Below are 24,055 nucleotides of genomic sequence, written 5' to 3'. Positions count from 1 at the left end.
CTAAATATAGTCCCGTTAGTGCTCCCCATACATGCACAAATGTGGGGTCACTCACATGAACACTGGCAACTACCAGGGGTGTGTCCTCCTCATGGAAGACTGGTTCTCCTTCTCAGTAGCTATCAAGTACCATTAGCTCCTCAGTTAGGAGTGGGACCTTACACCCCCTCTTCCATCAATGCAAGAATGTTGACTGGCTTGATCTTGCTCAGGCAATCCCAGCCACTGTGAGTTTGTGTGTGCAACAACTGCCTCATGTTCCAGAGACAGCTTTTTACAGTTCTTCTTCCTGTAGTCTGGCATTTAAATGCTTTCTCAAATTCCACCATCAAATTACAGGAAGCAAAGTCTCATCTAGGGAATATTCATGGTTGAGGCAGACCCTTTTCTGTTTTTCAGCTTCAGACACAAGGAAGACTGCCTGTAACTTTGCAGTTCTGCAAACTGCTGGCCACCAATTAGAGGAGATTGGGGCGGGGGTTGGGCCTCCTGGTTCCAATATGTGCTTCTTTGATCTCTGAGTTCAGAGCACACTGAAAATGGACCACAGCAATTTATTTCTAACAGTGACCATGAGAGATGAGGGGTTGCTGCAGGTATGTTGGCCTGAGCAGAAGTCTGGTTTGGGTTCTTCTACTTTTCCTCTTCCTGCAGTGTCTGATCTAGTTGGGTTGTCACTAACGATAGGAAAACAGACCCACACCACAGTGGCGGCTGCCTGGGGAATTATTTTTAGACCCCCCTGCCCACACACACACACTCAGGCAAAACCAGGATTTGTGGATTCAACAAAGAAATTAATTTCAGAGCAAACCAGATGTGAGGGCAAGTTGAATTCTTTAAAGAAAGTAAAAAAGAAAAAAAAAGAAAAGAAAAGTACTTCAGGAGAGAGAGAGAGAAAGAGAATGAGAATAGGAAATGGGCTTTTCAAGGGAGACTCACAGTTTCTTGGCAGTGGATAGACATAGGATCTTAATGGCTCTCAAGTTACACTTCTAAGGTTGCTAAGAAACACACACACACACACACACACACACACACTTACACACACTTTGTGGTGCAATTTGTGGTGCTGGAGAGACAGCTCAGTGATTAAAAATGTTTGCTGCTCTTCTAGAGAACCCACATTTGGTTCTGACATGAGTGACTCTCCGCTGCCTGTAAACGCCAGTTTCAGTGTACTGATAATCACCTTCTGGCCTCTGCGCACATATCACACACACACACACACACACACACACACACACACACACGGGGGGGGATTTCAAAATACTTTTAAAAGAATGTTATTTTGTAATGTTAAAAATTAAAGGCGTTGAGGCTTGGGCGAGCGCTGCAGGTGGACTGCAGAGTTGAGGCAGACCAAGCCTTGGACTTCTGCGGCTTATGGCTTTCTTTTTCCGCACCACTTGCTGGGTCCCTGTTTCCAGGGTGCACAGTGGAGAAGGACCAGGTAGTGCCATGGAGCTGGTGCCCTCTTCCGGTATGCTGCGGAGCTGCAGTCCCTGCTCTGAGCCAGTGTCTCCAAGGCCTTTCCCAGCTCCTTCCCCAGTGGTCTGCGGGTCTCCAACATGTATCTTCCTTTGCCCTGGCCTTTGCCATCACTGCGCACTACTTGGCTGTGCACACCCTGGGACTATTGGGCAGCGTGTTTGTTTAGCATCATCCTGCTGAAGCCACCGTGTTGAGTTTGCATCCTGAGGTTCCACAAGGTCGATTGGACTGTCGCTGCTGCTGTTGATTTTAGGTCTTATGTCCCTGTTTTGGAGAAAAACATAATTACCACCTCTGTTTAGTTGAAATCAAATTAGCTCTTGGATAAATGAGTGAAGATTTCACTCCACCTGCAAGGCTGACTTACTTTAGGTTCAGGGCAAAGAAGAGCAGGTCCAGGTGTCCTTCCAGGGACCTGGATGGGGGGCAGATGAGGGAGGAGGAAAGAGTGATAAAGAAAGAAGAGATGCCCTGATTTGAGCCTTTGTGCCTGTGGCTCCTTACTTCTGAAGATTAGAGTATCTTAATACCTTCAACTGGTACCCATCAATAAATACCATTTAAATACCTTAAAAAATATGTAAAGGCTTTTTCTCAACACACAAAGTTTAAGGTGCCTTTATGAGGGGTATTGTCTAGGACAGGAAAAAATCGAGCTAGAGAACTGCCATACGTTATGTTAGCCCAGTGGTTCTCTACCTTCCTAATGCCGTGTCCCTTTAATAGAGTTCCTCATGTTGTGGTTACCACCAACCATAAGATTTTTTTACATTGCTACTTAATAGCTGTAATTTTACCACTGTTATGAATCACAATGTAAATATCTGATATTCAGGATATCTGATTTGTGACCCCAGTGAAAGGGACACTCAATCCTTAAGGGGTCACAAGCACAGACTGAGAACCTCTGTTTTAGCCAGAAATAAACACAGCCTAATTCCTTATATATTTTGTTATACTTGGTGGGGATGTCTTCAGGAAGACATCCTGGCCCTAAGTGATGATAGTTTATTTATGCTCTTAGACAAGATGTCCTTTGAAGAACATGTACAGTGTCAGTGGGCCTTCAGGTCCTTGTCAGTGGGGTCTGACCTCTGGACACCAGGTCTCTAGAGCATAACATCCGCCCTCCCCAAGCCTCTCTCTCCCCCACATCACTACAATGCAGTATCTTCCTAGCCTGCCTCAGGCTGTCTGACAGAGACATGCCTACCATCCAGGTGCCCTACCGAGTTTTCTGGAATTGTGCCTATATTTTTCTGTCTCGATTTTTTAGTTTCCCTGCAAAGAGTCTAGATGTTGGGTAATGTCTCCCTTTGGGCTTCTTGATATAGTAGCTTGATGACTTGGATAAGCCTGTTTGCTAAAGACTGTAGATGTGCTAGGTTAAGATTTTCATGTTTTCTGGATGATTTCTATTGTTTCTGCATCTGATATCTGGGGAGGGTCCTTCTTTCTGTGTTTTTGTCATAAAGAGTTAAAATTCTTGGACATCATAATTTTGTTAAGCCTTCCTTTGGATAGTTTTGGCACATCCATTTTTTTTGTGTGTTTTTTTTTCAGTACTGAAGACTAAATCTGGTACAGCGGAAAAAGTTCCCCAAGCGCTAATCCATCCATCAGCCTTCTTCTTATTTTTTGTTCTTATATACTTCAAAAATTACATCTCATTTATTTTTAAAATTTTAATTAATATTACATATTATTTATTATGTATTTTGTTTTGTCTGTGCATCTCATGCATGCCTGGTGGCCAGGGAGGCCAGAAGGAGGTTTCAGGTGCCCTTGGTTATGAGTCATCGGATATAATCACTGGTAACTGAACTCAGGTCCTCTGCAAGATCAGCAGGTACTCTTAACCCCTGAGGTGCACCCTACTGTCATAGAAAACCACCATGTGGATGCTGGGAGATTAACCCAGATTCTCTGGAAGAACATCCAGAGCTCCTACCCACTCAGCCATCTCTGCAGCCCCATTTTTTTCTTTGAGACAAGGTTTCACTAAGGTGCCCAGGCTTGCCTTGACTTCACTATGTTTGTAGGCAGACCCTGAATTTGAAATCCTCCAGCCTTAGCCTCTGAAGTAGCTGGGATCCCAGGTCTGTGCCACTGGACCCAGCTACCTGATAATATTTACAGCTGTATTATGCCAGAAGTGTATCCTGTCCCATAATACTGTTATGATAATAGCATCATAAGTATTGTCCTGTATTAGCATTCTACCTGGTATCATAGAAGTAGAGGTACCAGTATTCTTTTAACATGTATGGGTATGTGTGTGCCTGAGTGTATGTAGGAGCATCACATGTGTGTCCTGCCTGCAGAGTCCATAAGAGGGTGTCAGATCCCCTGGAGCTAAACTTATACACAGCTGGGAGATCCCTAGTGTAAATGGTACAAACCAAATGTGGGTCTTCTGCAAGAGAACCAAATGTTCTTAATTGCTGAGCCATCACCCCAGCCCAATCAGTAATTCTTTAGAGTAATAAATCTCACCTTGCTGTTTTCCAAGTGATGTAGCAGTGGTTCTCAACCTGCGGGTCAGTGTTTGAGGGGTCAGTGACTATTTCACAGGAGTTACCCAGGACCTTAGGAAAATAGATATGTACATTGGTATTCATAAAGTCTCAAAATTACAGAACTAGCAAAATTAACATTATAGTTGGAGGTCACCAAAAACTTGAGAAACTGTATGGAATGGTTTCATCTTTGAGACCATTGAGAACCACTGTTGTTTTAGTGATGCTTCCAATGGGATGAGAGTTACAATGAGACCATACTGTAAACCTCTCTGCCCTATTTATCACATACAATGAACAGTGCAGTATGTGATGAGTTAGTGACTACAAGTATGTGTGGAGATGGGGACTGGGGTGTTTGTGTGGAAGCCAGATACTGACATCAAGTGTCTTCCTCAATTACTCTCTACCTGATTGTTGACACAGGATCTCTCAGTAAACCTGGAGCTCAGCAAATCTGGCTAAATAAAGCTGGCCGGCAGGCTTCAGGGATCCTCCTGTGTCTGCCTTCCCAGTGCTGGGATCGCAAGACTGGGCCATCACACTCTTTTTTTCCCTTAACATATATTCTACCCCAACCACAGTTTCCCCTAATTCCTCTTCTCCCAGTCCCCCTCGCATACACTTCCCTGTCCCCTAGATCCACTTCTACTTCATTTCCCTTTAAAATAAGAGTAAGCCTCCCAGGGATGTCCGTTAAACACTGCAAAGCAAATATAGTAAGCCTGGGCACAAACCCTGATATCAAAGCTGGATGAGGCAACCCGGTAGGAAGAAAAGGGTTTCAAGTGCAGGCAGACAAGTTAGGGACACTCTCCACTTCTGCTGTTGGGGGGGGGGGAGGTCCCAGGAAATCAACAAGCTGCACAATCATAACATCTATGCAGAGGACCTAGTGCAGACCCATGCAGGCTCTGCGATGGTCTCTTTAAGTCTCCATGAGCCTCAGTGAGCCCTGCTTAGTTGATTCTGTGTGATGTGTTCTCATGGTGTCCTTGACCCCTCTGGCTTCTACAGCCCTTCCTCCCCTTCTGTGGGGTTCTCCTGACTTCGCCTAGTGTTTGGCTGTGGGTCCCTGCATCTGCTCCTCTCTGTTGCTGGACATTGCCTCTGATGATAATCAAGCTAGGCACTGATGTACGAATATAGCAGAAAAATAATTTCATTAACTTCTTTTTTTTTGCCAGTTGTGTTTGGTTCCATCTTTGATCTCTGTGCTGAGCAGCCTCTGGTTCCTGGCCATCAACATAGTCTCAGACATGGGCTCCCTCTCATGGTGTGGGCCTCAAGTTGTACCAGTCACTGGTTGGCCAGTCTCAAAAGTTCTAGATCATCATTAACCTAGCACATCTTGCAGGCAAGACATCTAGTAGGTTGAAGGTTCTGTGGCTGCACACCCTGCTTGTTACATAAATGCTGAGGACACAGCTTATGTTCCTACACTTGTGCAGCAAACACTTTACCAGCTCTACCACTTCCCTGCTCCTCTCCCCTTTTTTGCTTTGTGCTTAACTCAGCTGCTTGCCTGATTTTCCCACAGATCCCATCTGTTTCTTATTCCTTGTATTCACCTCTCCGAAGACGCATCTCTCTTCCTTAACACACGATGGCGTCATTTTTTTCTGATTTTGGCCTTATGTGGTACTTGGAAGAGCTAAACAAGAAAGAATTCATGAAGTTTAAGGAATTACTCCAACAGGAGATTTTGCAGTTGGGGCCGAAACAGATTTCTTGGACAGAAGTGAAGAAGGCATCTCGTGAAGACCTTGCCAAATTACTGTTGAAACATTATGAGGAGAAGCAAGCCTGGGATATGACCTTCAAAATCTTCCAGAAGATGAATAGGAAGGATCTCATGGAGAAGGCAGGAAGAGAGATTGCTGGTGAGTTGGTCAAAGCTGCTTTACAGTGGGTGAGGATCATGCCATAGTTTTGATAACTGTTCTTCATGCCCATATACCCTAGGGCATTGGGTGTCATGGGATATTCTTCTGCTTGAGAAAGGAGGCAGCTTAATGTAGACACATTAGGTCTAGTCTGTGTATCAAATGTATGAGGGTAGCATGCCCTAACCTATTCAGTTAAACTTCCACCCAGGACATTAATAATGTTCCCCTGAATCTAAACTGGAGCCTTAACTCTATAGTGAAATGGTAATACTGAGAATTTAGGGTAGTAGCAACAGAACACACCAGCAATAAATCATATTTATAGGGTCTAGGAATATGGCTTTGTCTGCTTGCTATGTAAACATGACCGTCTGACTTTGGATCTCAGCAACCACATAAAAGCAAGGCATTGTAGCAAGTGGTCAGTCAGTTTGGCAAGTTTTAAGCCAACTTAAAAAAAATTGTCTCAAAAAAAAAAATGAGATAGAGCCAGGCAGTGGTGGCGCATGCCTTTAATCCCAGCACTCAGGAGGCAGAGGAGGTGAATTTCTGAGTTCGAGACCAGCCTGGTCTACAGAGTGAGTTCCAGGACAGCCAGGACTATACAGAGAATCCCTGTCTTGAAAAAGAAATGAGATTGGGTGCCTACAGAGAACCATGGCTCTGTTTTCAGAACCTGCCTGGTGCTTCACAACCATCCATAACTCCAGTTCCAGGGTATTCAGTGCCTTCTTCTGTCCTCTGAGAGCAGTGCACAATGCCGGTGTGCATGCATTCATGCAGACAAAAGCATCTATTCACCCAAATTGAAAACAAATCAATCTTTTAAAAAGCAGAGAGTATTTGAAGAAGATACCAGTGTCAACCTGTGCCCACCCCCTCACCCTCCCACATACATATCACATATGTATTTGAAACAGCTATGTACTACAGTGTGAAGCAGATTTCTCAGTCTATGTTGTGACTGTGGATGTTTTGATTTTAACAAGCAAAATCTTATATAAAAAAATCCATGTTTTGTGAACATTGTGATATAAGAGTCAGACATGTCTTTATTCTGGTATAAGATAGTATGGCTGCTTTAAGGCTCCATTCATGTCTTTGTCCTTGTGGCTCCATGATAAGCCTGGATGTAGGTTTTTTTTTTTTTTTTTTTTTTCTAAGCCCAGCCTTCTTGGGATTCACTAGTTGTCTTAGATCTGTAGCTATATGATATTCTTTACTCTTCAGTCTATATTTGTTTAAAGATTGTCTCTGTGCTGTTCTTTATATCCCACCTTCTTCTGGGATTCTAGTTGAGCATATTTAAATCTTCAATTTATAATCAAAATACATAAGAACAGTTAGAAATTATATTATGTACATATGAGAGTAGCTGCATATATGTTTGTGCCCCATGTATGGACAGTGCCCTTGAAAGCTAGAAATGGACATCAGATCTGGTACTGGACCTAAAGAATGTGGATGATGTCATGTGAATGCTTGGAATTGAACCCAGGTCCTCTTGGTGCTTTTAACCACTCAGCTCTCTTGAATGCCATCATATATATCTTTATACAATAACTTGTATATATCTCCTTTTCTTTTTTTATTAGATATTTTCTTTATTTACATTTCAAATGTTATCCCCTTTCCTAGTTTCCCCTCTGAAAACCCCCTATCCCATATCCCTTTCCTCTGATCCCCAACTCACCCACTTCCATTCCTGGTCCTGGCATTCCGCTATACTGGGGCATAGAACCTTCACAGGACCAAGGGCTTATCCTCCCATTGATGACCAACTAGGCCATCCTCTGCTACATATATAGCTAGAGCCACAAGTTCCACCATGTGTTTTCTTTGATTGGTGAAGGAGCTCTGGGGAGTACAGGTTAGTTCATATTGTTCCTTCTATGGGTCTTCAGTCCCCTTCAGCTCCCTGGGTATTTCTCTAGCTCCTTCATTGGGGACCTTGTGCTCCGTCCAATGGATGACTGTGAGCATCCACTTCTGTATTTGCCAGGCACTGGCAGAGCCTCACAAGAGACAGCTATATCAGGCTCCTGTCAGCAGGCTCTTCTTGATATCTGCCTAGTGTCTGGGTTTGGTGGTTGTTAATGGGGTGGATCCCCAAGTGGGGCAGTCTCTGGATGGTCACTCCTTCAGGCTCTGCTCCAAACATTGTCTCTGTAACTCCTTCCATGGGTATTATGTTCCCCATTCTAAGAAGGAACAAAGTATCCACACTTTGGTCTTCCTTCTTCTTGAGTTTCATGTGTTTTGCAAATTGTATCTTAGGTATTCTAAGTTTCTGGGCTAATATCCACTTATCAGTAAGTGCATATCATGTGTGTTCTTTTGTGATTGGGTTACCTCACTCAGGATGATATCCTCCAGATATATCCATTTGCCTAAGAATTTCATAAATTCATTGTTTTTAAACTGCTGAGTAGTAATCCATTGTGTAAATGTACCACATTTTCTGTATCCATTTTTCTGTTGAGGGACATCTGGGTTCTTTCCAGCTTCTGGCTATTATAAGTAAAGCTGCTATGAACATAGTGGAGCACGTGTTCTTATTACAAGTTAGAACATCTTCTGGGTATATGCCCAGTAGAGGTATTGCTGGATCTTCCGGTAATACTATGTCCAATTTTCTGCAAACCTGATTTCCAGAGTGGTTGTACATGCTTGCAATCCCACCAACAATGGAGGAGTGTTCCTCTTTCTCCATATCCTTGCCAGCATCTGCTGTCACATGAATTTTTGATCTTAGCCATTCTGACTGGCGTGAGGTGGAATCTCATGGTTGTTTTGATTTGCATTCCCCTGATGATTAAGGATGTTGAACATTTTTTCAGGTACCTCTCAGCCCTTCGGTATTTCAATTGAGAATTCTTTGTTTAGCTCTGTACCCCATTTTTTAAATAGGGTTATTTGATTTTCTGGAGTCCAACTTCTTGAGATCTTTGTATATATTGGATATTATTCCCCTATCAGATTTAGGATTGGTAAAGATCCTTTCCCAATCTGTTGGTGGCCTTTTTGTCTTATTGACAGTGTTTTTTGCCTTACAGAAGCTTTGGAATTTTATGAGCTACCGTTTGTCAATTCTTGATCTTACTGCACAAGACATTGCTCTTCTGTTCAGGAAATTTTCCCCTGTGTCCATATATCTTTGAGGCTTTTCTCCACTTTCTCCTCTATAAGTTTCAGAGTCTCTGGTTTTATGTGGAGTTCCTTGATCCACTTAGACTTGAGCTTTGTAAAAGGAGATAAGAATGGATCAATTCTCATTCTTCTACATGACAACCACCAGTTGTGCCAGCACCATTTGTTAATAAAGCTGTCTTTTTTCCACTGGATGGTTTTAGCTCCCTTGTCAAAGATCAAGTGACCATAGGTGTGTGGGTTCATTTCTGGGTCTTCAATTCCATTCCATTGATCTACCTGTTTGTCTCTGTACCAGTACTATGCAGTTTTTATCACAATTGCTCTGTAGTACAGCTTGATGTCCGGCATGGTGATTCCCCCAGAGGTTCTTTTATTGTTGAGAATATTTTTTGCTATCCAAGTTTTTTTGTTATTCCAGATGAATTTGCAAATTGCCCTTTCTAATTCATTGGAGAATTGAGTTGGACTATTGATGGGGATTGCATTGAATCTGTAGATAGCTTTTGGCAAGATAGCCATTTTTACTATATTGATCCTGCCAATCCATGAGTATGGGGGATCTCTCCATCTTCTGAGATCTTTGATTTCTTTCTTCAGAGACTTGAAGTTCTTATCATACAGATTTTTCACTTTCTTAGTTATAGTCACACCCAGGTATTTTATATTATTTGTGATTATTGTGAAGGGTGGTGTTTTCCTAATTTCTTTCTCAGCCTATTTATCCTTTGTGTAGAGAAAGGCCACTGATTTGTTTGAGTTAGTTTTATATCCAGCTTCTGCGCTGAAGCTGTTTATCAGGTTTAGGAGTTCTCTGGTGGAATTTTTAGGGTCACGTATATATACTATCATATCATCTGCAAATAGTGATATTTTTGACATCTTCCTTTCCAATTTGTATCCCCTTGATCTCCTTTTGTTATCGAACTGCTCTGGCTAGGACTTCAAGTACTAAATTGAATAGGTAGGGAGAAAGTGGGCAGCCTTGTCTAGTCCCTGATTTTAGTGGGACTGCTTCAAGTTTCTCTCCATTTAGTTTGATGTTGGCTACTGGTTTGCTGTATATTGCTTTTATTGTGTTTCAGAATGGGCCTTGAATTCCTGATCTTTCCAAGACTTTTAACATGAATGCGCGTTGGATTTTGTCAAATGCTTTTTCATCATCTAAGGAGATGATCATGTGGTTTTTGTCTTTGAGTTTGTTTATATAGTGGATTACATTGATGGATTTCCGTATATTAAACCATCCCTGAATCCCTGGCATGAAGCCTACTTAGTCATGACGGATGATCTTTTTGATGTGTTCTTGGATTCGGTTTGCGAGGATTTTATTGAGTATTTTTGAATCAATATTCATAAGGGAAATTGTTTTAAAGTTCTCTTTCTTTGTTGGGTCTTTGTGTGGTTTAGGTACCAGAGTAATTGTGGCTTCATAGCATGAATTGGGTGGAGTACCTTCTGTTTCTATTTTGTGAAATAGTTTGAGGAGAATGGGAATTAGGTCTTCTTTGAAGGTCTGATAGAACTCTGCACTAAACCCATCTGGTCCTGGGCTTTTTTGGTTTTGAGACTATTAATGACTATTATATTTCTTTAGGGGATATGGGACTGTTCAGATCATTAATCTGACCTGGGTTTAACTTTCGTACCTGGTATCTGTCTAGTAAATTCTCCATTTCATCCAGGTTATCCACTCTTGTTGAGTATAGCCTTTTGTAGTAGGATATGATGATTCTTTGGATTTCCTCAGGATCTGTTGTTATGTCTCCCTTTTCATTTCTGATTTTTTTAAATTAGGATACTATCCCTGTGCCCTCTAGTAAGTCTGGCTAAGTGTTTATCTATCTTGTTGATTTTCTCAAAGAACCAGCACCTGGTTTGGTTGATTCTTTGAATAGTTCTCTTTGTTTCCACTTGGTTGATATCAGCCCTGGGTTTGCTTATTTCCTGCCATCTACTACTCTTGGGTGATTTTGCTTCCTTTTGTTCTAGAGCTTTTAGGTGTACTGTCAAGCTGCTAGCGTATGCTCTCTCTAGTTTCTTTTTGGAGGCACTCAGAGTTATGAGTTTTCCTTTTAAGAACTGCTTTCACTGTGTCCCATAAGTTTGGGTATGTTGTGGTTTCATTTTCAGTAAACTCTAAAAAGTCTTTAATTTCTTTATTTCTTCCTTGACCAAGTTATCATTGAGTAGAGTGTTGTTTAGCTTCCTTGTCAATGTTGGCTTTCTATTATTCATGTTGTTATTGAAGATCTGCCTTAGTCTCTGGTGATCTGATAGGATGCATGGGACAATTTCAAAATTTTTTAACTGTTGAGGCCTGTTTTATGACCAATTATTTGGTCAATTTTAGAGACGGTACCATGAGGTACTGTGAAGAAGATAGATCCTTTTGTTTTAGGGTACAATGTTCTCTAGATATCTGTTAAATCCACGTGTTTCATAATTTCTGTTAGTTTCACTGTGTCTTTGTTTAGTTTCTGTTTCCAGGGTCTGTCTGTTGATGAGAGTGGGTTGCTAAAGTCTCCCACTACTATTCTATGCTTTAAAAATGTGTGCTTTGAGCTTCACTAAAGTTTCTTTAATGAATATGGATTCCCCTGCATTTGTAGCATAGATATTCAGAATTGAGAATTCAGTGTGGAAGATTTTACCTTTGATGAGCATGAAGTGCCTCTTCTTGTCTTTTATGATAACTTTGGGATCAAAGTCGATTTTATTAGGTATTAGAATGGCTACTCCAGCTTGTTTCTTCAGACCAGTGCTTGGAAAATTGTTTTCCAGCCTTTTACTCTGAGGCAGTGTCTGTCTTTGTCTCTGAGGTGGGTTTCCTGTATGCAACAAAATGTTGGGTCTCATTTATGTAGCCAGTCTGTTAGTCTATGTCTTTTTACTGGGGAATTGAGTCCATTGATATTAAGAGATTTTAAGGAAAATAATTGTTACTTCCTGTTATTTTTGTTGTTAGAGTTGGGATTCTGTTCTTTCGGCTATCTTCTTTTAGGTTTGTTGAAGGATTACTTTCTTGCTTTTTCTAGGATGTCATTTCCCTTCTTGTGTTGGAGTTTTCCTGTTATTATCCTTTGAAGGGCTGGATTCGTGGAAAGTTATTGTGTGATTTTGGTTTTGTCATGGAATACTTTGGTTTCTCCATCTATGCTAATTGAAAGTTTTGGTATGTATAGTACCCTGGGCTGGCATTTGTGTTCTCTTAGGGTCTGTATAACATCTGTCCAGGATCTTATGGCTTGTATAGTCTCTGGTGAGAAATCTCGTGTAATTCTGATAGTTCTCCCTTTATATGTTACTTGATCTTTTTCCCTTAATGCTTTTAATATTCTATCCTTATTTAGTGGATTTGTTGTTCTGATTATTATGTGTCGGGAGGAATTTCTTTTCTGGCCCAGTCCATTTGGAGTTCTGTAGGCTTCTTGTATGTTCATGGGCATCTCTTTCTTTAGGTTAGGGAAGTTTTTTTCTATAATTTTATTGAAGATATTTACTGGCCCTTTAAGTTGAAAATCTTCATTCTCTTCTATATCAATTATCCTTAGGTTTGGTTTTCTCATTGTGTTCTGGATTTCTTGGATGTTTTGAGTTAGGATCTTTTTTCATTTTGCATTTTCTTTGATTGTTGTGTCCATGTTTTCTATGGAATCTTCTGCACCTGAGATTCTCTCTTCCATCTCTTGAATTCTGTTCCTGATCTATGGTTCTTGATTTCTTTCCTAGGATTTCTATCTACAGAATTGTCTCCCCTTGTGATTTCTTTATTGTTTCTACTTCCATTTTTAGTTCCTGTTTGGTAGTGTTTTCCTATACTCTTTAAGCGATTTTTGCGTTTCCTCTTTAAGGGCTTCTAGCTGTTTACATGTATTTTCCTTTATTTCTTTAAGGGAGTTATTTATTTCCTCCTTAAAGTCCTCCATCATCATCATGAGAAGTGACTTTAGATCTATATCTTGCTTTTCTGGAGTGATGGTGTATCCAGGACTTGCTGTGGTGGGAGAGTTTGGTTCTGATTATGCCAAGTAACCTTGGTTTCTGTCGTTTCTGTTGCTTGCCTCCTGCCATCTGATTATCTCAAGTGCTTGCTGCCCTCAATATATCTGGTTGGAGCCTGTCCTTCCTATAATGCCAGGTGATTCAGGACTCTTCAGAGTCCAGCTTTCTCTGTGATCCTGTGTTTCCAGGCTTCTGTGAATCTGAGATTCTGTGTGTGTCAGAGTTCTTGGCAGTCAAGTTTCCTCTGAGACCCTGAGATCCTGGTGTGACCAAGCTCCTGTTATCCTGAGATCCTGGAATCCTAAGAGCCTGGGCATGTTACAGCACCTGGAAGTGGTGTCTTTTCTGGGGACTGTGGGGCTGTCTGGTGTGTTCAAAACCAAGGTGTACCAGCACAGATCAGAAGGAACCCAAGCTGCTGGTCAGGCGGAGCTCCCGTGTCCTTGCTCCTGCTGTCACAGGCTTGTCACAGTTGGTTTGGAACAGATGTTGTGTTCCACTCACCTGTGATCCTAAGATGTGTGGAGAGTCCTCTGGGGACCATGGGACCATCTGCTGAGTTTGTGTCCAAGGTGACCTGGAGCTGGCGCTGACCAGAGGGCCTCCTTTTCTTTTCAAAAAGTCTATACTTTAGTTTGGCTTTTGTTTCTCACGGTCCTTAGGCCCTTCATTCCCTGTCCATATATTTCTTTATTATTTTTACTTATTCACTTTATATACTGCTCACTGCCCCCTCCCAGTCACCCTCTCCCACAATCCTTCCCTATCACCCTTTTTTTCTTCTCCTCTCTTTGAGTTGGGGACAGGTTCAGAGGTTCAGTCCAGTATCTTCAAGGCAGGAAGCATGGCAGTGACCAGGCATACGTGGGACTGGAGGAGCAGAGAGTTCCATCTCTTATCCCAAGGGCAGCTAGCAGAAAACTCACTTCCAGGCAACTAGGACAAGGGTATTAAGGCCCATACCCACAGTAACACACGTACTCCAACAAGGCTACACTTCCTAATTGTGCCACTATGTAGGCCAAGCATATACAAACCATCACATCTGTAGACATGATAAATTTTGGGTTAAAAATTTTGTGGGTGGGTTGGTGTCTCTATTGCTTTACTGAAGTTCCTGTCTGGATATAGGAAGTAGCCTACCTATATCCAGGTTCCATGTCCCCAATGTAGTGATCACAGCTAAGATCACCCCCATTGATTCTTGTGCATCTCCCTTGTCCCAGGCTGTGTCTAGTCCTGGAGATGCCCTCCACCTCCTCACCCCCATCAGTTGCAGATTTCCATTCATTTTCATGGCCATATGGCCATATCTCCTGTCCTCCCCCTGAACCCCCCATTTCCCTCCCCATCTCCCTTCCCTCCAGTTCTCTCCCTGCATCTGCCTCTCATGACTATTTCATTATCCCTTCTAAGTGAAATTCAAGCTTCTGTGCTTAGGCCTTCCTTCTTGTTTAGCTTCTTTGGTTCTGTGGAGTGTACCATGGTACCTGTATTTTATGGCTGTATTTTATCCACTTTTAAGTGAGTACATATGATGATGCCCTTTGGGAACTGGACTATCTTACTCAACATAATATTCTCAAGTTCCACCTATTTGCCTGAATAATTCATGATGTCTTGGTTTTTAATAGCTGAATAGTATTCCATTGTGTAGATGTACCACATTTTCTGTATCCATTCTTTAGTTGCAGGACAGCTAGGTTGGTTTCCAGTTTCTGGCTATTATGAATTCTCTTCCTGTTGCAGAATTAGGGTCAGCCCATTCTCAGATAAGAATGTTCCTGACACTCAGAGCAATGCTACTGTGCTCCAGGGTCAGTGAAAGTCTTCTCATATTAACTAGCGTTGTTCTGGGTCTACAGCTTACCAACTTCTAAAAACACACATCATAAGGGGGCTGAAGAAATGACTCCGTGACTAGGAGCATATCCCACTCTTGCAGAGGACCTGAGTGTGTGTCTGTTGGGGGGCGGTGCCAGGCTGTTGGGATGCACAGAGACACTGCTTCATGGGGTGGGAAAGCCAGAGCTGGTTTGTGGGTCCCCAAGCCTTCAGTAAGGCCACAGGGTTCTCTTACTCTTGGGCATCTAGGCGCCACTGGGAGTCTTGAAAGAGCAGAGAATGGAGTCAGGTCAGAGGGCTGAGAGCAGCATCTAGCCTGGGACAGGGGTGGAGGATGTAAGGGGGAACTCTGGTTTATCCCTGTGGGGTGATTGTCCTCAGCTTGGCAGAGGCAGGCTTAGTGGCTGTTGTGGCTGGGAGCACAGAGGTCTTCTATGGGAGAATTAAGTTGTGGCTCTGTAGTCAAATGCCTTCTTCATGGCTCCCCACTGCAGATCTTGATGAAAGAGACACTCCGTGGTTCTAATCAGCTTATTGGTTGTTCATGGTGGAAAATGGATGCATAATGTGCCATACCTACTTCTCAGTGTAGACCTGAGAATTAAATATCTTATGCAAGGAGAAATGTCTGGAAAGGGAAGCCTATTGGCTCAACCCTCTGGGCCTAGGTACCTCATTAGCATGGAGAACTCTGTTTTGGGCCTACATGACCATAGGACACATTTCTTTTATATAAGGAGTGTGGTCCATGTTCCAAGTCAAGAGTCTGCCAGGGGACAGGGAGTCACCTAAGCCTCAGGTGTGTGCCCACTGAGTCTTTGGGTCTCAACCCGCTCTATCTTACCAAATTTCCTGGCATGGTTTTACTATCCAACATATGAGTTCAATCCCCAGCACCTATGGGGAGCTGCTCATGGACTGTTGTGAATCCAGCTAGGGGAGGAGAGAGTGGGTTTAACACTTCTGACCTCCACAGGAATCCACCAACATACACATAGTTAAAAATAAATACTTTTGCTGAGCGGTGGTGGTGCACGCCTTTAATCCCAGCACTCAGGAGGCAGAGGCAGGCAGATTTCTGAGTTCGAGGCCAGCCTGGTCTACAAAGTGAGTTCCAGAACAGCCATGGCTATACAGAGAAACCCTGTCTCAAAACAACAACAACAACAACAAACAAACAAACAAAACAATAAACAAATAAATACTTTTAAAGAATACATTCTGAGAATTAAAATGTCTAGGTCAGACTCTGTGTGGATGAATGTTTAACTTAACGTTGATATGTTGTGGACTTTTTTTCCCTTGTGCTCACTGACTCAGGACACTCAAAGTTATATCAAGCTCATTTGAAGAAGAAGCTGACCCATGATTATGCCAGAAAGTTTAACATCAAAGATAAAGATTCCCTTAAGCAGAAATTTACCCAGGATGACTGTGATCATTTTGAGAACCTTCTCATATCAAAGATGACTGGAAAGAAGCCACACATGGTGTTCCTGCAAGGAGTGGCAGGAATTGGCAAGTCACTGATGTTGACAAAGTTAATGCTTGCCTGGTCAGAAGGCATGGTGTTTCAGAACAAATTCTCCTATATCTTCTACTTCTGCTGTCAAGATGTGAAGAAGATGAAGAGAGCAAGCCTGGCAGAATTGATCTCCAAAGAGTGGCCCAACGCCTCAGCTCCCATAGAGGAGATCCTATCCCAACCAGAGAAACTCTTATTTGTCATCGACAGCTTGGAAGTGATGGAATGTGATATGTCTGAATGGGAGTCGGAGCTGTGTGATGACTGCATGGAGAAGCAGCCAGTGAATATACTGATGAGCAGTTTGCTCAGGAGGAAGATGCTCCCCGAATCCTCTTTCCTCATCTCTGCTACCCCAGAGACTTTTGAGAAAATAGAGGACAGGATTGAGTGCACAAATGTAAAAATGATGGCAGGATTCAATGAGAGCAATATTAAGATGTATTTCTACAGCTTGTTCCAAGATAGGAACAGAACCCAGGAAATCTTCAGTTTGGTGAGAGAAAATGAGCAGCTGTTCTCTGTATGTCAAGTCCCTGTGCTCTGCTGGATGGTGTCTACTTGTCTAAAAAAAGAGATAGAGAAGGGAAGAGACCCAGTCTCAATCTGCCGACGTACCACCTCCCTGTATACCACTTACATCTTCAATTTGTTCATTCCCCAAAGTGCCCAATATCCAAGTAAGAAAATCCAAGAGCAGCTGCAGGGCTTGTGTTCTCTGGCCGCTGAGGGCATGTGGACTGACACATTTGTGTTTGGTGAGGAGGCTCTCAGGAGAAATGGGATCATGGACTCTGATATCTCCACACTGCTGGATGTAAGGATCCTTGAAAAGAGCAAGGAATCTGAAAAATCTTACATTTTCCTCCACCCATCTATCCAGGAGGTCTGTGCTGCCATCTTTCATCTGCTCAAGGGCCATGTGGACCACCCTAGCCAGGATGTTAAAAGTATAGAGGCACTCATATTTACATTTCTAAAGAAAGTCAAAGTACAGTGGATTTTTTTTGGCTCTTTCATCTTTGGCCTTTTACATGAATCAGAACAAAAAAAGCTAGAGGCATTTTTTGGCCGCCAGTTGTCCCAGGAAATAAAGCATCAGTTGTATCAGTGCCTGGAAACTATAAGTGGCAATGAAGAGCTTCAAGAACAGATAGATGGCATGAAGCTGTTTTACTGTCTGTTTGAGATGGACGATGAAGCCTTCTTAGCACAAGTTATGAACTGTATGAAACAGATTAAATTTGTGGCTAAGGATTATTCTGATGTTATTGTTGCTGCCCACTGCTTACAACACTGTTCTACACTGAAGAAACTATCCTTTTCAACCCAGAATGTCCTGAGTGAAGGTCAAGAACACAGCTATACGTGAGTCCATTCACTTATCTTTCCTTTCTGTCCCCTTTTCAGAATCTGACCCTGTGTATCAGTGATTTATACAGACAGATTCAAAACTCACCCATACTAACTAATAGTGAGTGGTGGGCCTACAAACCGCACACACACACAACAACAACAACAACAAAAACCTCAACAGGTTGTGTGTGTGTGTGTGTGTATGCATGTACATATAAAAATGATAAAAAGGTTGTCACCTTGAGAGGTGAGAGTGTACCACAAGGACAGGGGAGGGAAAGGGATGTAATTCTATTTCAATTAAACATTTTAAAAAATAAATTTAAAAACAAAGTAGAGCTTTTAAAGGGGGAAAATAACAAATTCACCTTTTTGGTCAATAGCTTCCATTTTTTTTTTTTTTCCAGAGCTGAGGACCAAACCCAGGGCCTTGCGCTTGCTAGGCAAGCGCTCTACCACTGAGCTAAATCCCCATTGATTTTAAGATTCATTTTTATTTTATGTGTATGTGGCTGCATGTTAGTATGCACACATGTGGAGATGGCCTCAGTGGCATCCGATCCCCTGGAACTATAGCTAACTGCCAGATGTGGGTTCTGGGATCCAAATTCTTATTCTCTGAAGAAAGATGAACACTCTTAACACTTGAACTGTCTCCAGTCCAACAGGTTCCATTTTGAGCCCTGGATTGACTCTTTGAAAGATATACTATTTGATCTTATTAATATTTATTTTTTCATAATTGTTTTGAGACAGGATCTCACTATGTAGCTGTGGCAAGTCTGGAACTCTGATATCCACCTGCCTGTCTGCAGAGTCCTGGAACTAAAGGCATGTGCCTCCATGCCTGAGAATGTTTCTTAATTATTAGTTGTGCATATATATGGAGTAGCAGTATCACATCAGTTCATATGTACAGGGGCCCAGGAAGTAGTTCAGTTCGCAGAGTATTGCCTGCTATACTGCACATGTCCAGGATTTGTTCCCCAGCATCATATAACTGAGTATAGTGGTGCATGTCTGTAATCCAAGTTCTCAGATAGTGGAGCCAGGTCAGAAACTCAGGGTCATCATTGCTTATATATAGCAAGTGCAGGAGAGGCCTATAATACATAACACAGTGTATATAAGGAGTACAAAATATTAATTAAACTGAGTCAGGGAAGGGGGGGTCTCATGCTTGTAACCCCAGCATTCAGGGAACTGAGGCAAGAAGTTCTCTGAGCATCTTAAACTAGTCTGGGCCACATACAAAGTGGGTTCCAGGTGCATCTGGTCTAAAGAGTGAGATTCTGTCTCCAAAAACAAAACCCACAAGCAAACAAACAACAAAAAATACATGTGTATAATTTATGATCTCTTGACACATTTTTCCATCCTGAGAATAGAGCCCATGTCATCATATATACTAGGCTAGCACTTCACCAGGAATTTCAGCCCCAATTCATTTTTTTTTTTTGAGATGTGGTTTAGCTTTCTAGTCATTCTGTAATCAAAGATGGCCTTGAACTTCTGATCTTTCTACAGCAATAGAATACCCTAAGTTGACTGTTTTAGGAGCCCTGGAATCTATCCTTAAGACTTTCCTTTTCTTAGTTATAGTGGTCTTGTTATCAAAGCAGCAATGATGTTAGCCCACTATACTGTGAGCATGGAGTGGGATGGTGTATGTCCTGTGTGTGTTTCTGCCCTTCTGAGATATGAGCATCCCACTCAGACTCTCTCTCAGCCTCCTAGTTGCAAACTTCCTTGTAAACATTAAGTGTTGTGGGGAATATGGGGATGGCTCAGTTGCTGCACAAGTATGAGAACTTCAGTTTCATCCCCTGGATCCACATTTATTTTAAAAACGCTGTGCCTAGCAGCATGCACCTACAATCCCAACAGTAAAGAGGTAGAGTCATGGCTTCCATATGCAGGCACATACATGCACACACATGCATAAGTGCATGTATTCACAAACATATACACACAAAAACATGTACTAAATTGACTCATTTCATACTCAGAAACATGTAAGGTGAGCTGCCAAGATGGCTCAGTGGATAAAAGGTGCCTCACCTCTGATGACCTAAGTTCTATTCCTTAGACCACAGAGTAGGAAAACTGATTCCTGCAAGTTGTCCTTTGACCTTCACACACGTGATATGGCACGCAAGCACAGTAAGAAATGTGACAAGGCAAATTTGATTATTCTGCTAGACCCGAGGAAAGTAGGCAGAGAGGTCACATATATTATCCAAGATACGTACTGAGTAAACAGTGGTATCTGAAGCTTGAGCCAGGAGATCCTTGCTCAGGTTTGACTCAGGGACTCTGGAACCCTGCCTCATGTTTCATTCTAAAACTACCAAGGTTAACTGTAAGGCAGGATTTCTCAAGTTCAACACTGCCAAGTGCTCTGCATTTGTTGCCTATTCCCTGGACAGCTCTCTACCTGACCTTACCTGTTCTTGGGGATTTTGGGTGAGTTGGCACAGAGTCACTGACACAGACTCTGGAAGCAGTTGAGAAATGCTGCAGCAAGCTCATCTGAGCACTGCTGCAAACTCCTTTAATACCCTCCACCCAAGCCCCCATTGGTCTCAAGTATCTGTTCTAAACAGCAGTTCCCATCTGGCTGGCACTGCTTGCACCAGCAATCCTTGCTCTCTCATACAGTCCTCAATTTGGTCCTCCTGCATGCAGATGCATGGCCCCCAGTGTTGATAGTTTCCTGCAGTTCCTGCTATATATCCACCATATCCACCCTTTTGTTTTTAGCCTAGTGGGAGCCTGGGTGCCACTGCCTTGACATTGTTGACCCTGCTCAGAGGATTCCCAGGATACTGGACTGTGCCTGTCTTAAGTTGTCCTGTCTTCTAGGATCTTACCCATCACTGACTACCAGCCCTAAAAGAGGCATGCCACACTTTGGAGGCATGTCACACAAGGGGGAGATGAGGAAAAGCCTACATGGCGGTTTCACAGATCTCTGCCATCCGTGCTTTGATCACTTCCTTGGGGGGTGGCGGGTGCAATCAGGATTTTTTAGAGTCATCAGCACCTGGAGGATTGCCTTATTTATGGAACACCGCATGGAGATATGCTGTGAGAGACATTTAAATAAAATAATTATTAGTATGAAAATTCTTCTCATCATAGCATTAGTGGCTATCCACAAGGTGTCAAACAGCCTCTTAATATTGTCCCATTAAAGAGACAGCCTCCCTTTAGGAGAGTAAGGGGCATAAATTAAGACAATTAGAGGTACCACACAAATTCCAATTGCTCATAGTGGGGTCATATTAGAATCTAATGGGATCCCTGTTAACATAAGGAGTAATATTGGAAGCATCATGTGAGGTAAATGTCCACATACCAAGTGTGAGGTTAGATGACCATATTGGGTAGTCCCTTGTGAATTTTATACCTAGTGCAGGCTGGCAGTGCTCCCAAGGGATAGGAAGTCCTACGAAAGTGGGCATTTGAGGGACCCTTGGACAGCGAGGCAGGGGTGGGCGTGATATGCTTGGGGGATCCTTTGGGGATTTATAATCAGTAAGGGGAATGTGAAGTTCCATGCCTAACATGGTGCCATAGGTTAGATTACCATGAAAGTTCCTCATGGTCATATTGTGTAGTTGGATACAAGAACCGACTTGAGGAGACATTAGGTGGTAAAGTAGAGAATTTCCTCTGTGGGCCAAGTGCCTTCTAATTGTTGTGTAGTAGTGACTGAGTCCATGAAGGACAAACCCAAACTCATGTTGGAAGAGAGAAGAACAGGATAGGCTGGGGAGTTAGCTGCCACAGGCAAAAGAATGGGGGCAAGGGCATCAAAACTCAAAGCTCATCGGCCCTCCCAGGCTGAAGAAAACTAATAAACACAGTATGTACATTATGTCTCCATATCCTGGTCTTCTTCTGGCTCCTTCATTGCCCCCGCTCCATAGCCAGGCCAACATTACTTGAGGGTACCCATATTGGCACAGTTGTGTCCTGGGGGAAACACAAGCATAACCTTGCCCCCTTGTCAGAAGTGGAGCAGACAGTTGCCATTGACAGGTTATTGGGTCCCTCCATCTAACTAATGGGAGGGGAGCATCCCTCGGCTGCAAAAATGCCCAATGTTTGTAAGCTAGCAGGACTCATCCCTTTCTCATCTAAGGAGAGAAAGTTCACATGGAACAGGAACTCCACCAAGGCTAGGTGCGAATCTCTTTTGGATTCTGAGGAGGTAGCCCTAGCAAATGTTCCCTTCAAGGAACGATTTGCTCTTTCTGTGCTTGCCTGGCCTTGAGGATTATAGGGTATCCCAAAGGAGTGACTGATCCTTCATGAGGATAGGAAGGTGCTGAACTGCTGAGATGAGTAAGCAGGTCATTGTCAGTCTTGAGTGCCCAAGGTGCTCCCATTACCCATTACCCATTGTTGATTTCATGGCCTTAATAACATGAGAGGCCTTTTCACCTGCCATGGCCACAGTGTCTACAAAGGCTGAGCAAGTATCTACCACAATATGTACATAACTAAGATTACCAAAGGCTGGGTAATGAGTGACACCCATTTACCAGGTTGCGCTGGGGAGTAGACCTCTAGGGTTAAGTCCTGTTCTGCCAAGGGGACCCAGTGGTGAAGAGGTGTGCAAGTTGCACAGGACCTTGCAAGATGTTTACATTGGGACATAGGCAATTCGAGCAAGGGCTTATGTAAATTCTGAGGAGAAAGGTGAAATTGCTGGTGTAACATTCTGGCTTGTTCTAGCAATTCTTTTTTTTTTGTATTTTTTTTGATTTTTAATATTTTTATTACATATTTTCCTCAATTACATTTCCAATGCTATCCCAAAAGTCCCCCATAGCGCCCCCCACTTCCCTACCCACCCATTCCCATTCTTTTGGCCCTGGCATTCCCCTATATTGGGGCATGTAAAGTTTGCAAGTCCAATGGGCCTCTCTTTCCATTGATGGCCGACTAGGCCATCTTTCGATACATATGCAGCTAGAGACAAGAGCTCTGGGGTTCTGGTTAGTACATCATGTTGTTCCAACAATAGGGTTGCAGATCCCTTTAGCTCCTTGGGTACTTTCTCTAGCTTCTCCATTGGGAGCCCTGTGATACATCCAATAGCTGACTGTGAACATCCACTCCTGTGTTTGCTAGGCCCCGGCATCGTCTCACAAGAGACAGCTATATTTGGGTCCTTTCAGCAAAATCTTGCTAGTGTATGCAATGGTGTCAGCGTTTAGAAGCTGATTATGGGATGGATCCCTGGATATGGCAGTCTTTAAATGGTCCATCCTTTCATCACAGCTACGAACTTTGTCTCTGTAACTCCTTCCCTGGGTGTTTTGTTCCCAATTCTAAGAAGGGGCACAGTGTCCACACTTTGGTCTTCATTCTTCTTGAGTTTCATGCGTTTAGCAAATTGTATCTTATATCTTGGGTATCCTAAGTTTTGGGCTAATATCCACTTATCAGTGAATACATATTGTGTGAGTTCTTTTGTGATTGTGTTACTTCACTCAAGATGATGCCCTCCAGGTCCATCCATTTGCCTAGGAATTTCATAAATTCATTCTTTTTAATAGCTGAGTAGTACTCCATTGTGTAAATGTACCATAATTTCTGTATCCATTCCTCTGTTGAGGGACATCTGGGTTCTTTCCAGCTTCTGGCTATTATAAATAGGGCTGCTATGAACATAGTGGAGCATGTGTCCTTTTTACCGGTTGGGACATCTTCTGGATATATGCCCAGGAGAGGTATTGCTGGATCCTCCGGTAGTACTATGTCCAATTTTCTGAGGATCTGCCAGACTGATTTCCAGAGTGGTTGTACAAGCTTGCAATCCCACCAACAATGGAGGAGTGTTCCTCTTTCTCCACATCCTCGCCAGCATCTGCTGTCACCTGAATTTTTGATCTTAGCCATTCTGACTGGTGTGAGGTGGAATCTCAGGGTTGTTTTGATTTGCATTTCCCTGATGATTAAGGATGTTGAACATTTTTTCAGGTGTTTCTCTGCCATTCGGTATTCCTCAGGTGAGAATTCTTTGTTCAGTTCTGAGCCCCATTTTTTAATGGGGTTATTTGACTTTCTGGAGTCCACCTTCTTGAGTTCTTTATATATATTGGATATTAGTCCCTTGTCTGATTTAGGATAGGTGAAGATCCTTTCCCAATCTGTTGGTGGTTTTTTTGTCTTATTGATGGTGTCTTTAGCCTTGCAGAAGCTTTGTAGTTTCATGAGGTCCCACTTGTCAATTCTCGATCTTACAGCACAAGCCA

General features: G+C 42.7%; 1 protein-coding gene across 2 annotated transcripts in view; it reads left to right on the top strand.

The window, feature by feature from the left end:
- Positions 1 to 5,619: 5,619 nt before the first annotated feature.
- The window catches only part of LOC147003433 (NACHT, LRR and PYD domains-containing protein 4E), a 44,373-nt gene continuing 25,937 nt past the window's right edge, over positions 5,620 to 24,055 (top strand). Inside the window, exons 1-2 of one of the 2 annotated variants that reach the window (XM_085841007.1) lie at positions 5,620 to 5,896; positions 16,223 to 17,795. In XM_085841007.1, coding sequence (XP_085697133.1) covers positions 5,620 to 5,896; positions 16,223 to 17,795 — 1,850 coding nt within the window. Of the gene's footprint in view, positions 5,897 to 16,183; positions 17,796 to 24,055 lie in introns of both variants that reach the window. The other variant, XM_085841008.1, reaches the window with a different exon arrangement.

Source organism: Mus caroli, unplaced genomic scaffold (genome assembly GCF_978045245.1).
Source record: "Mus caroli unplaced genomic scaffold, Mus_caroli_1 scaffold_8, whole genome shotgun sequence".
Classification (NCBI taxonomy): Eukaryota; Metazoa; Chordata; class Mammalia; order Rodentia; family Muridae; genus Mus; species Mus caroli.
This window is presented reverse-complemented; position numbering and strand designations above follow the sequence as displayed.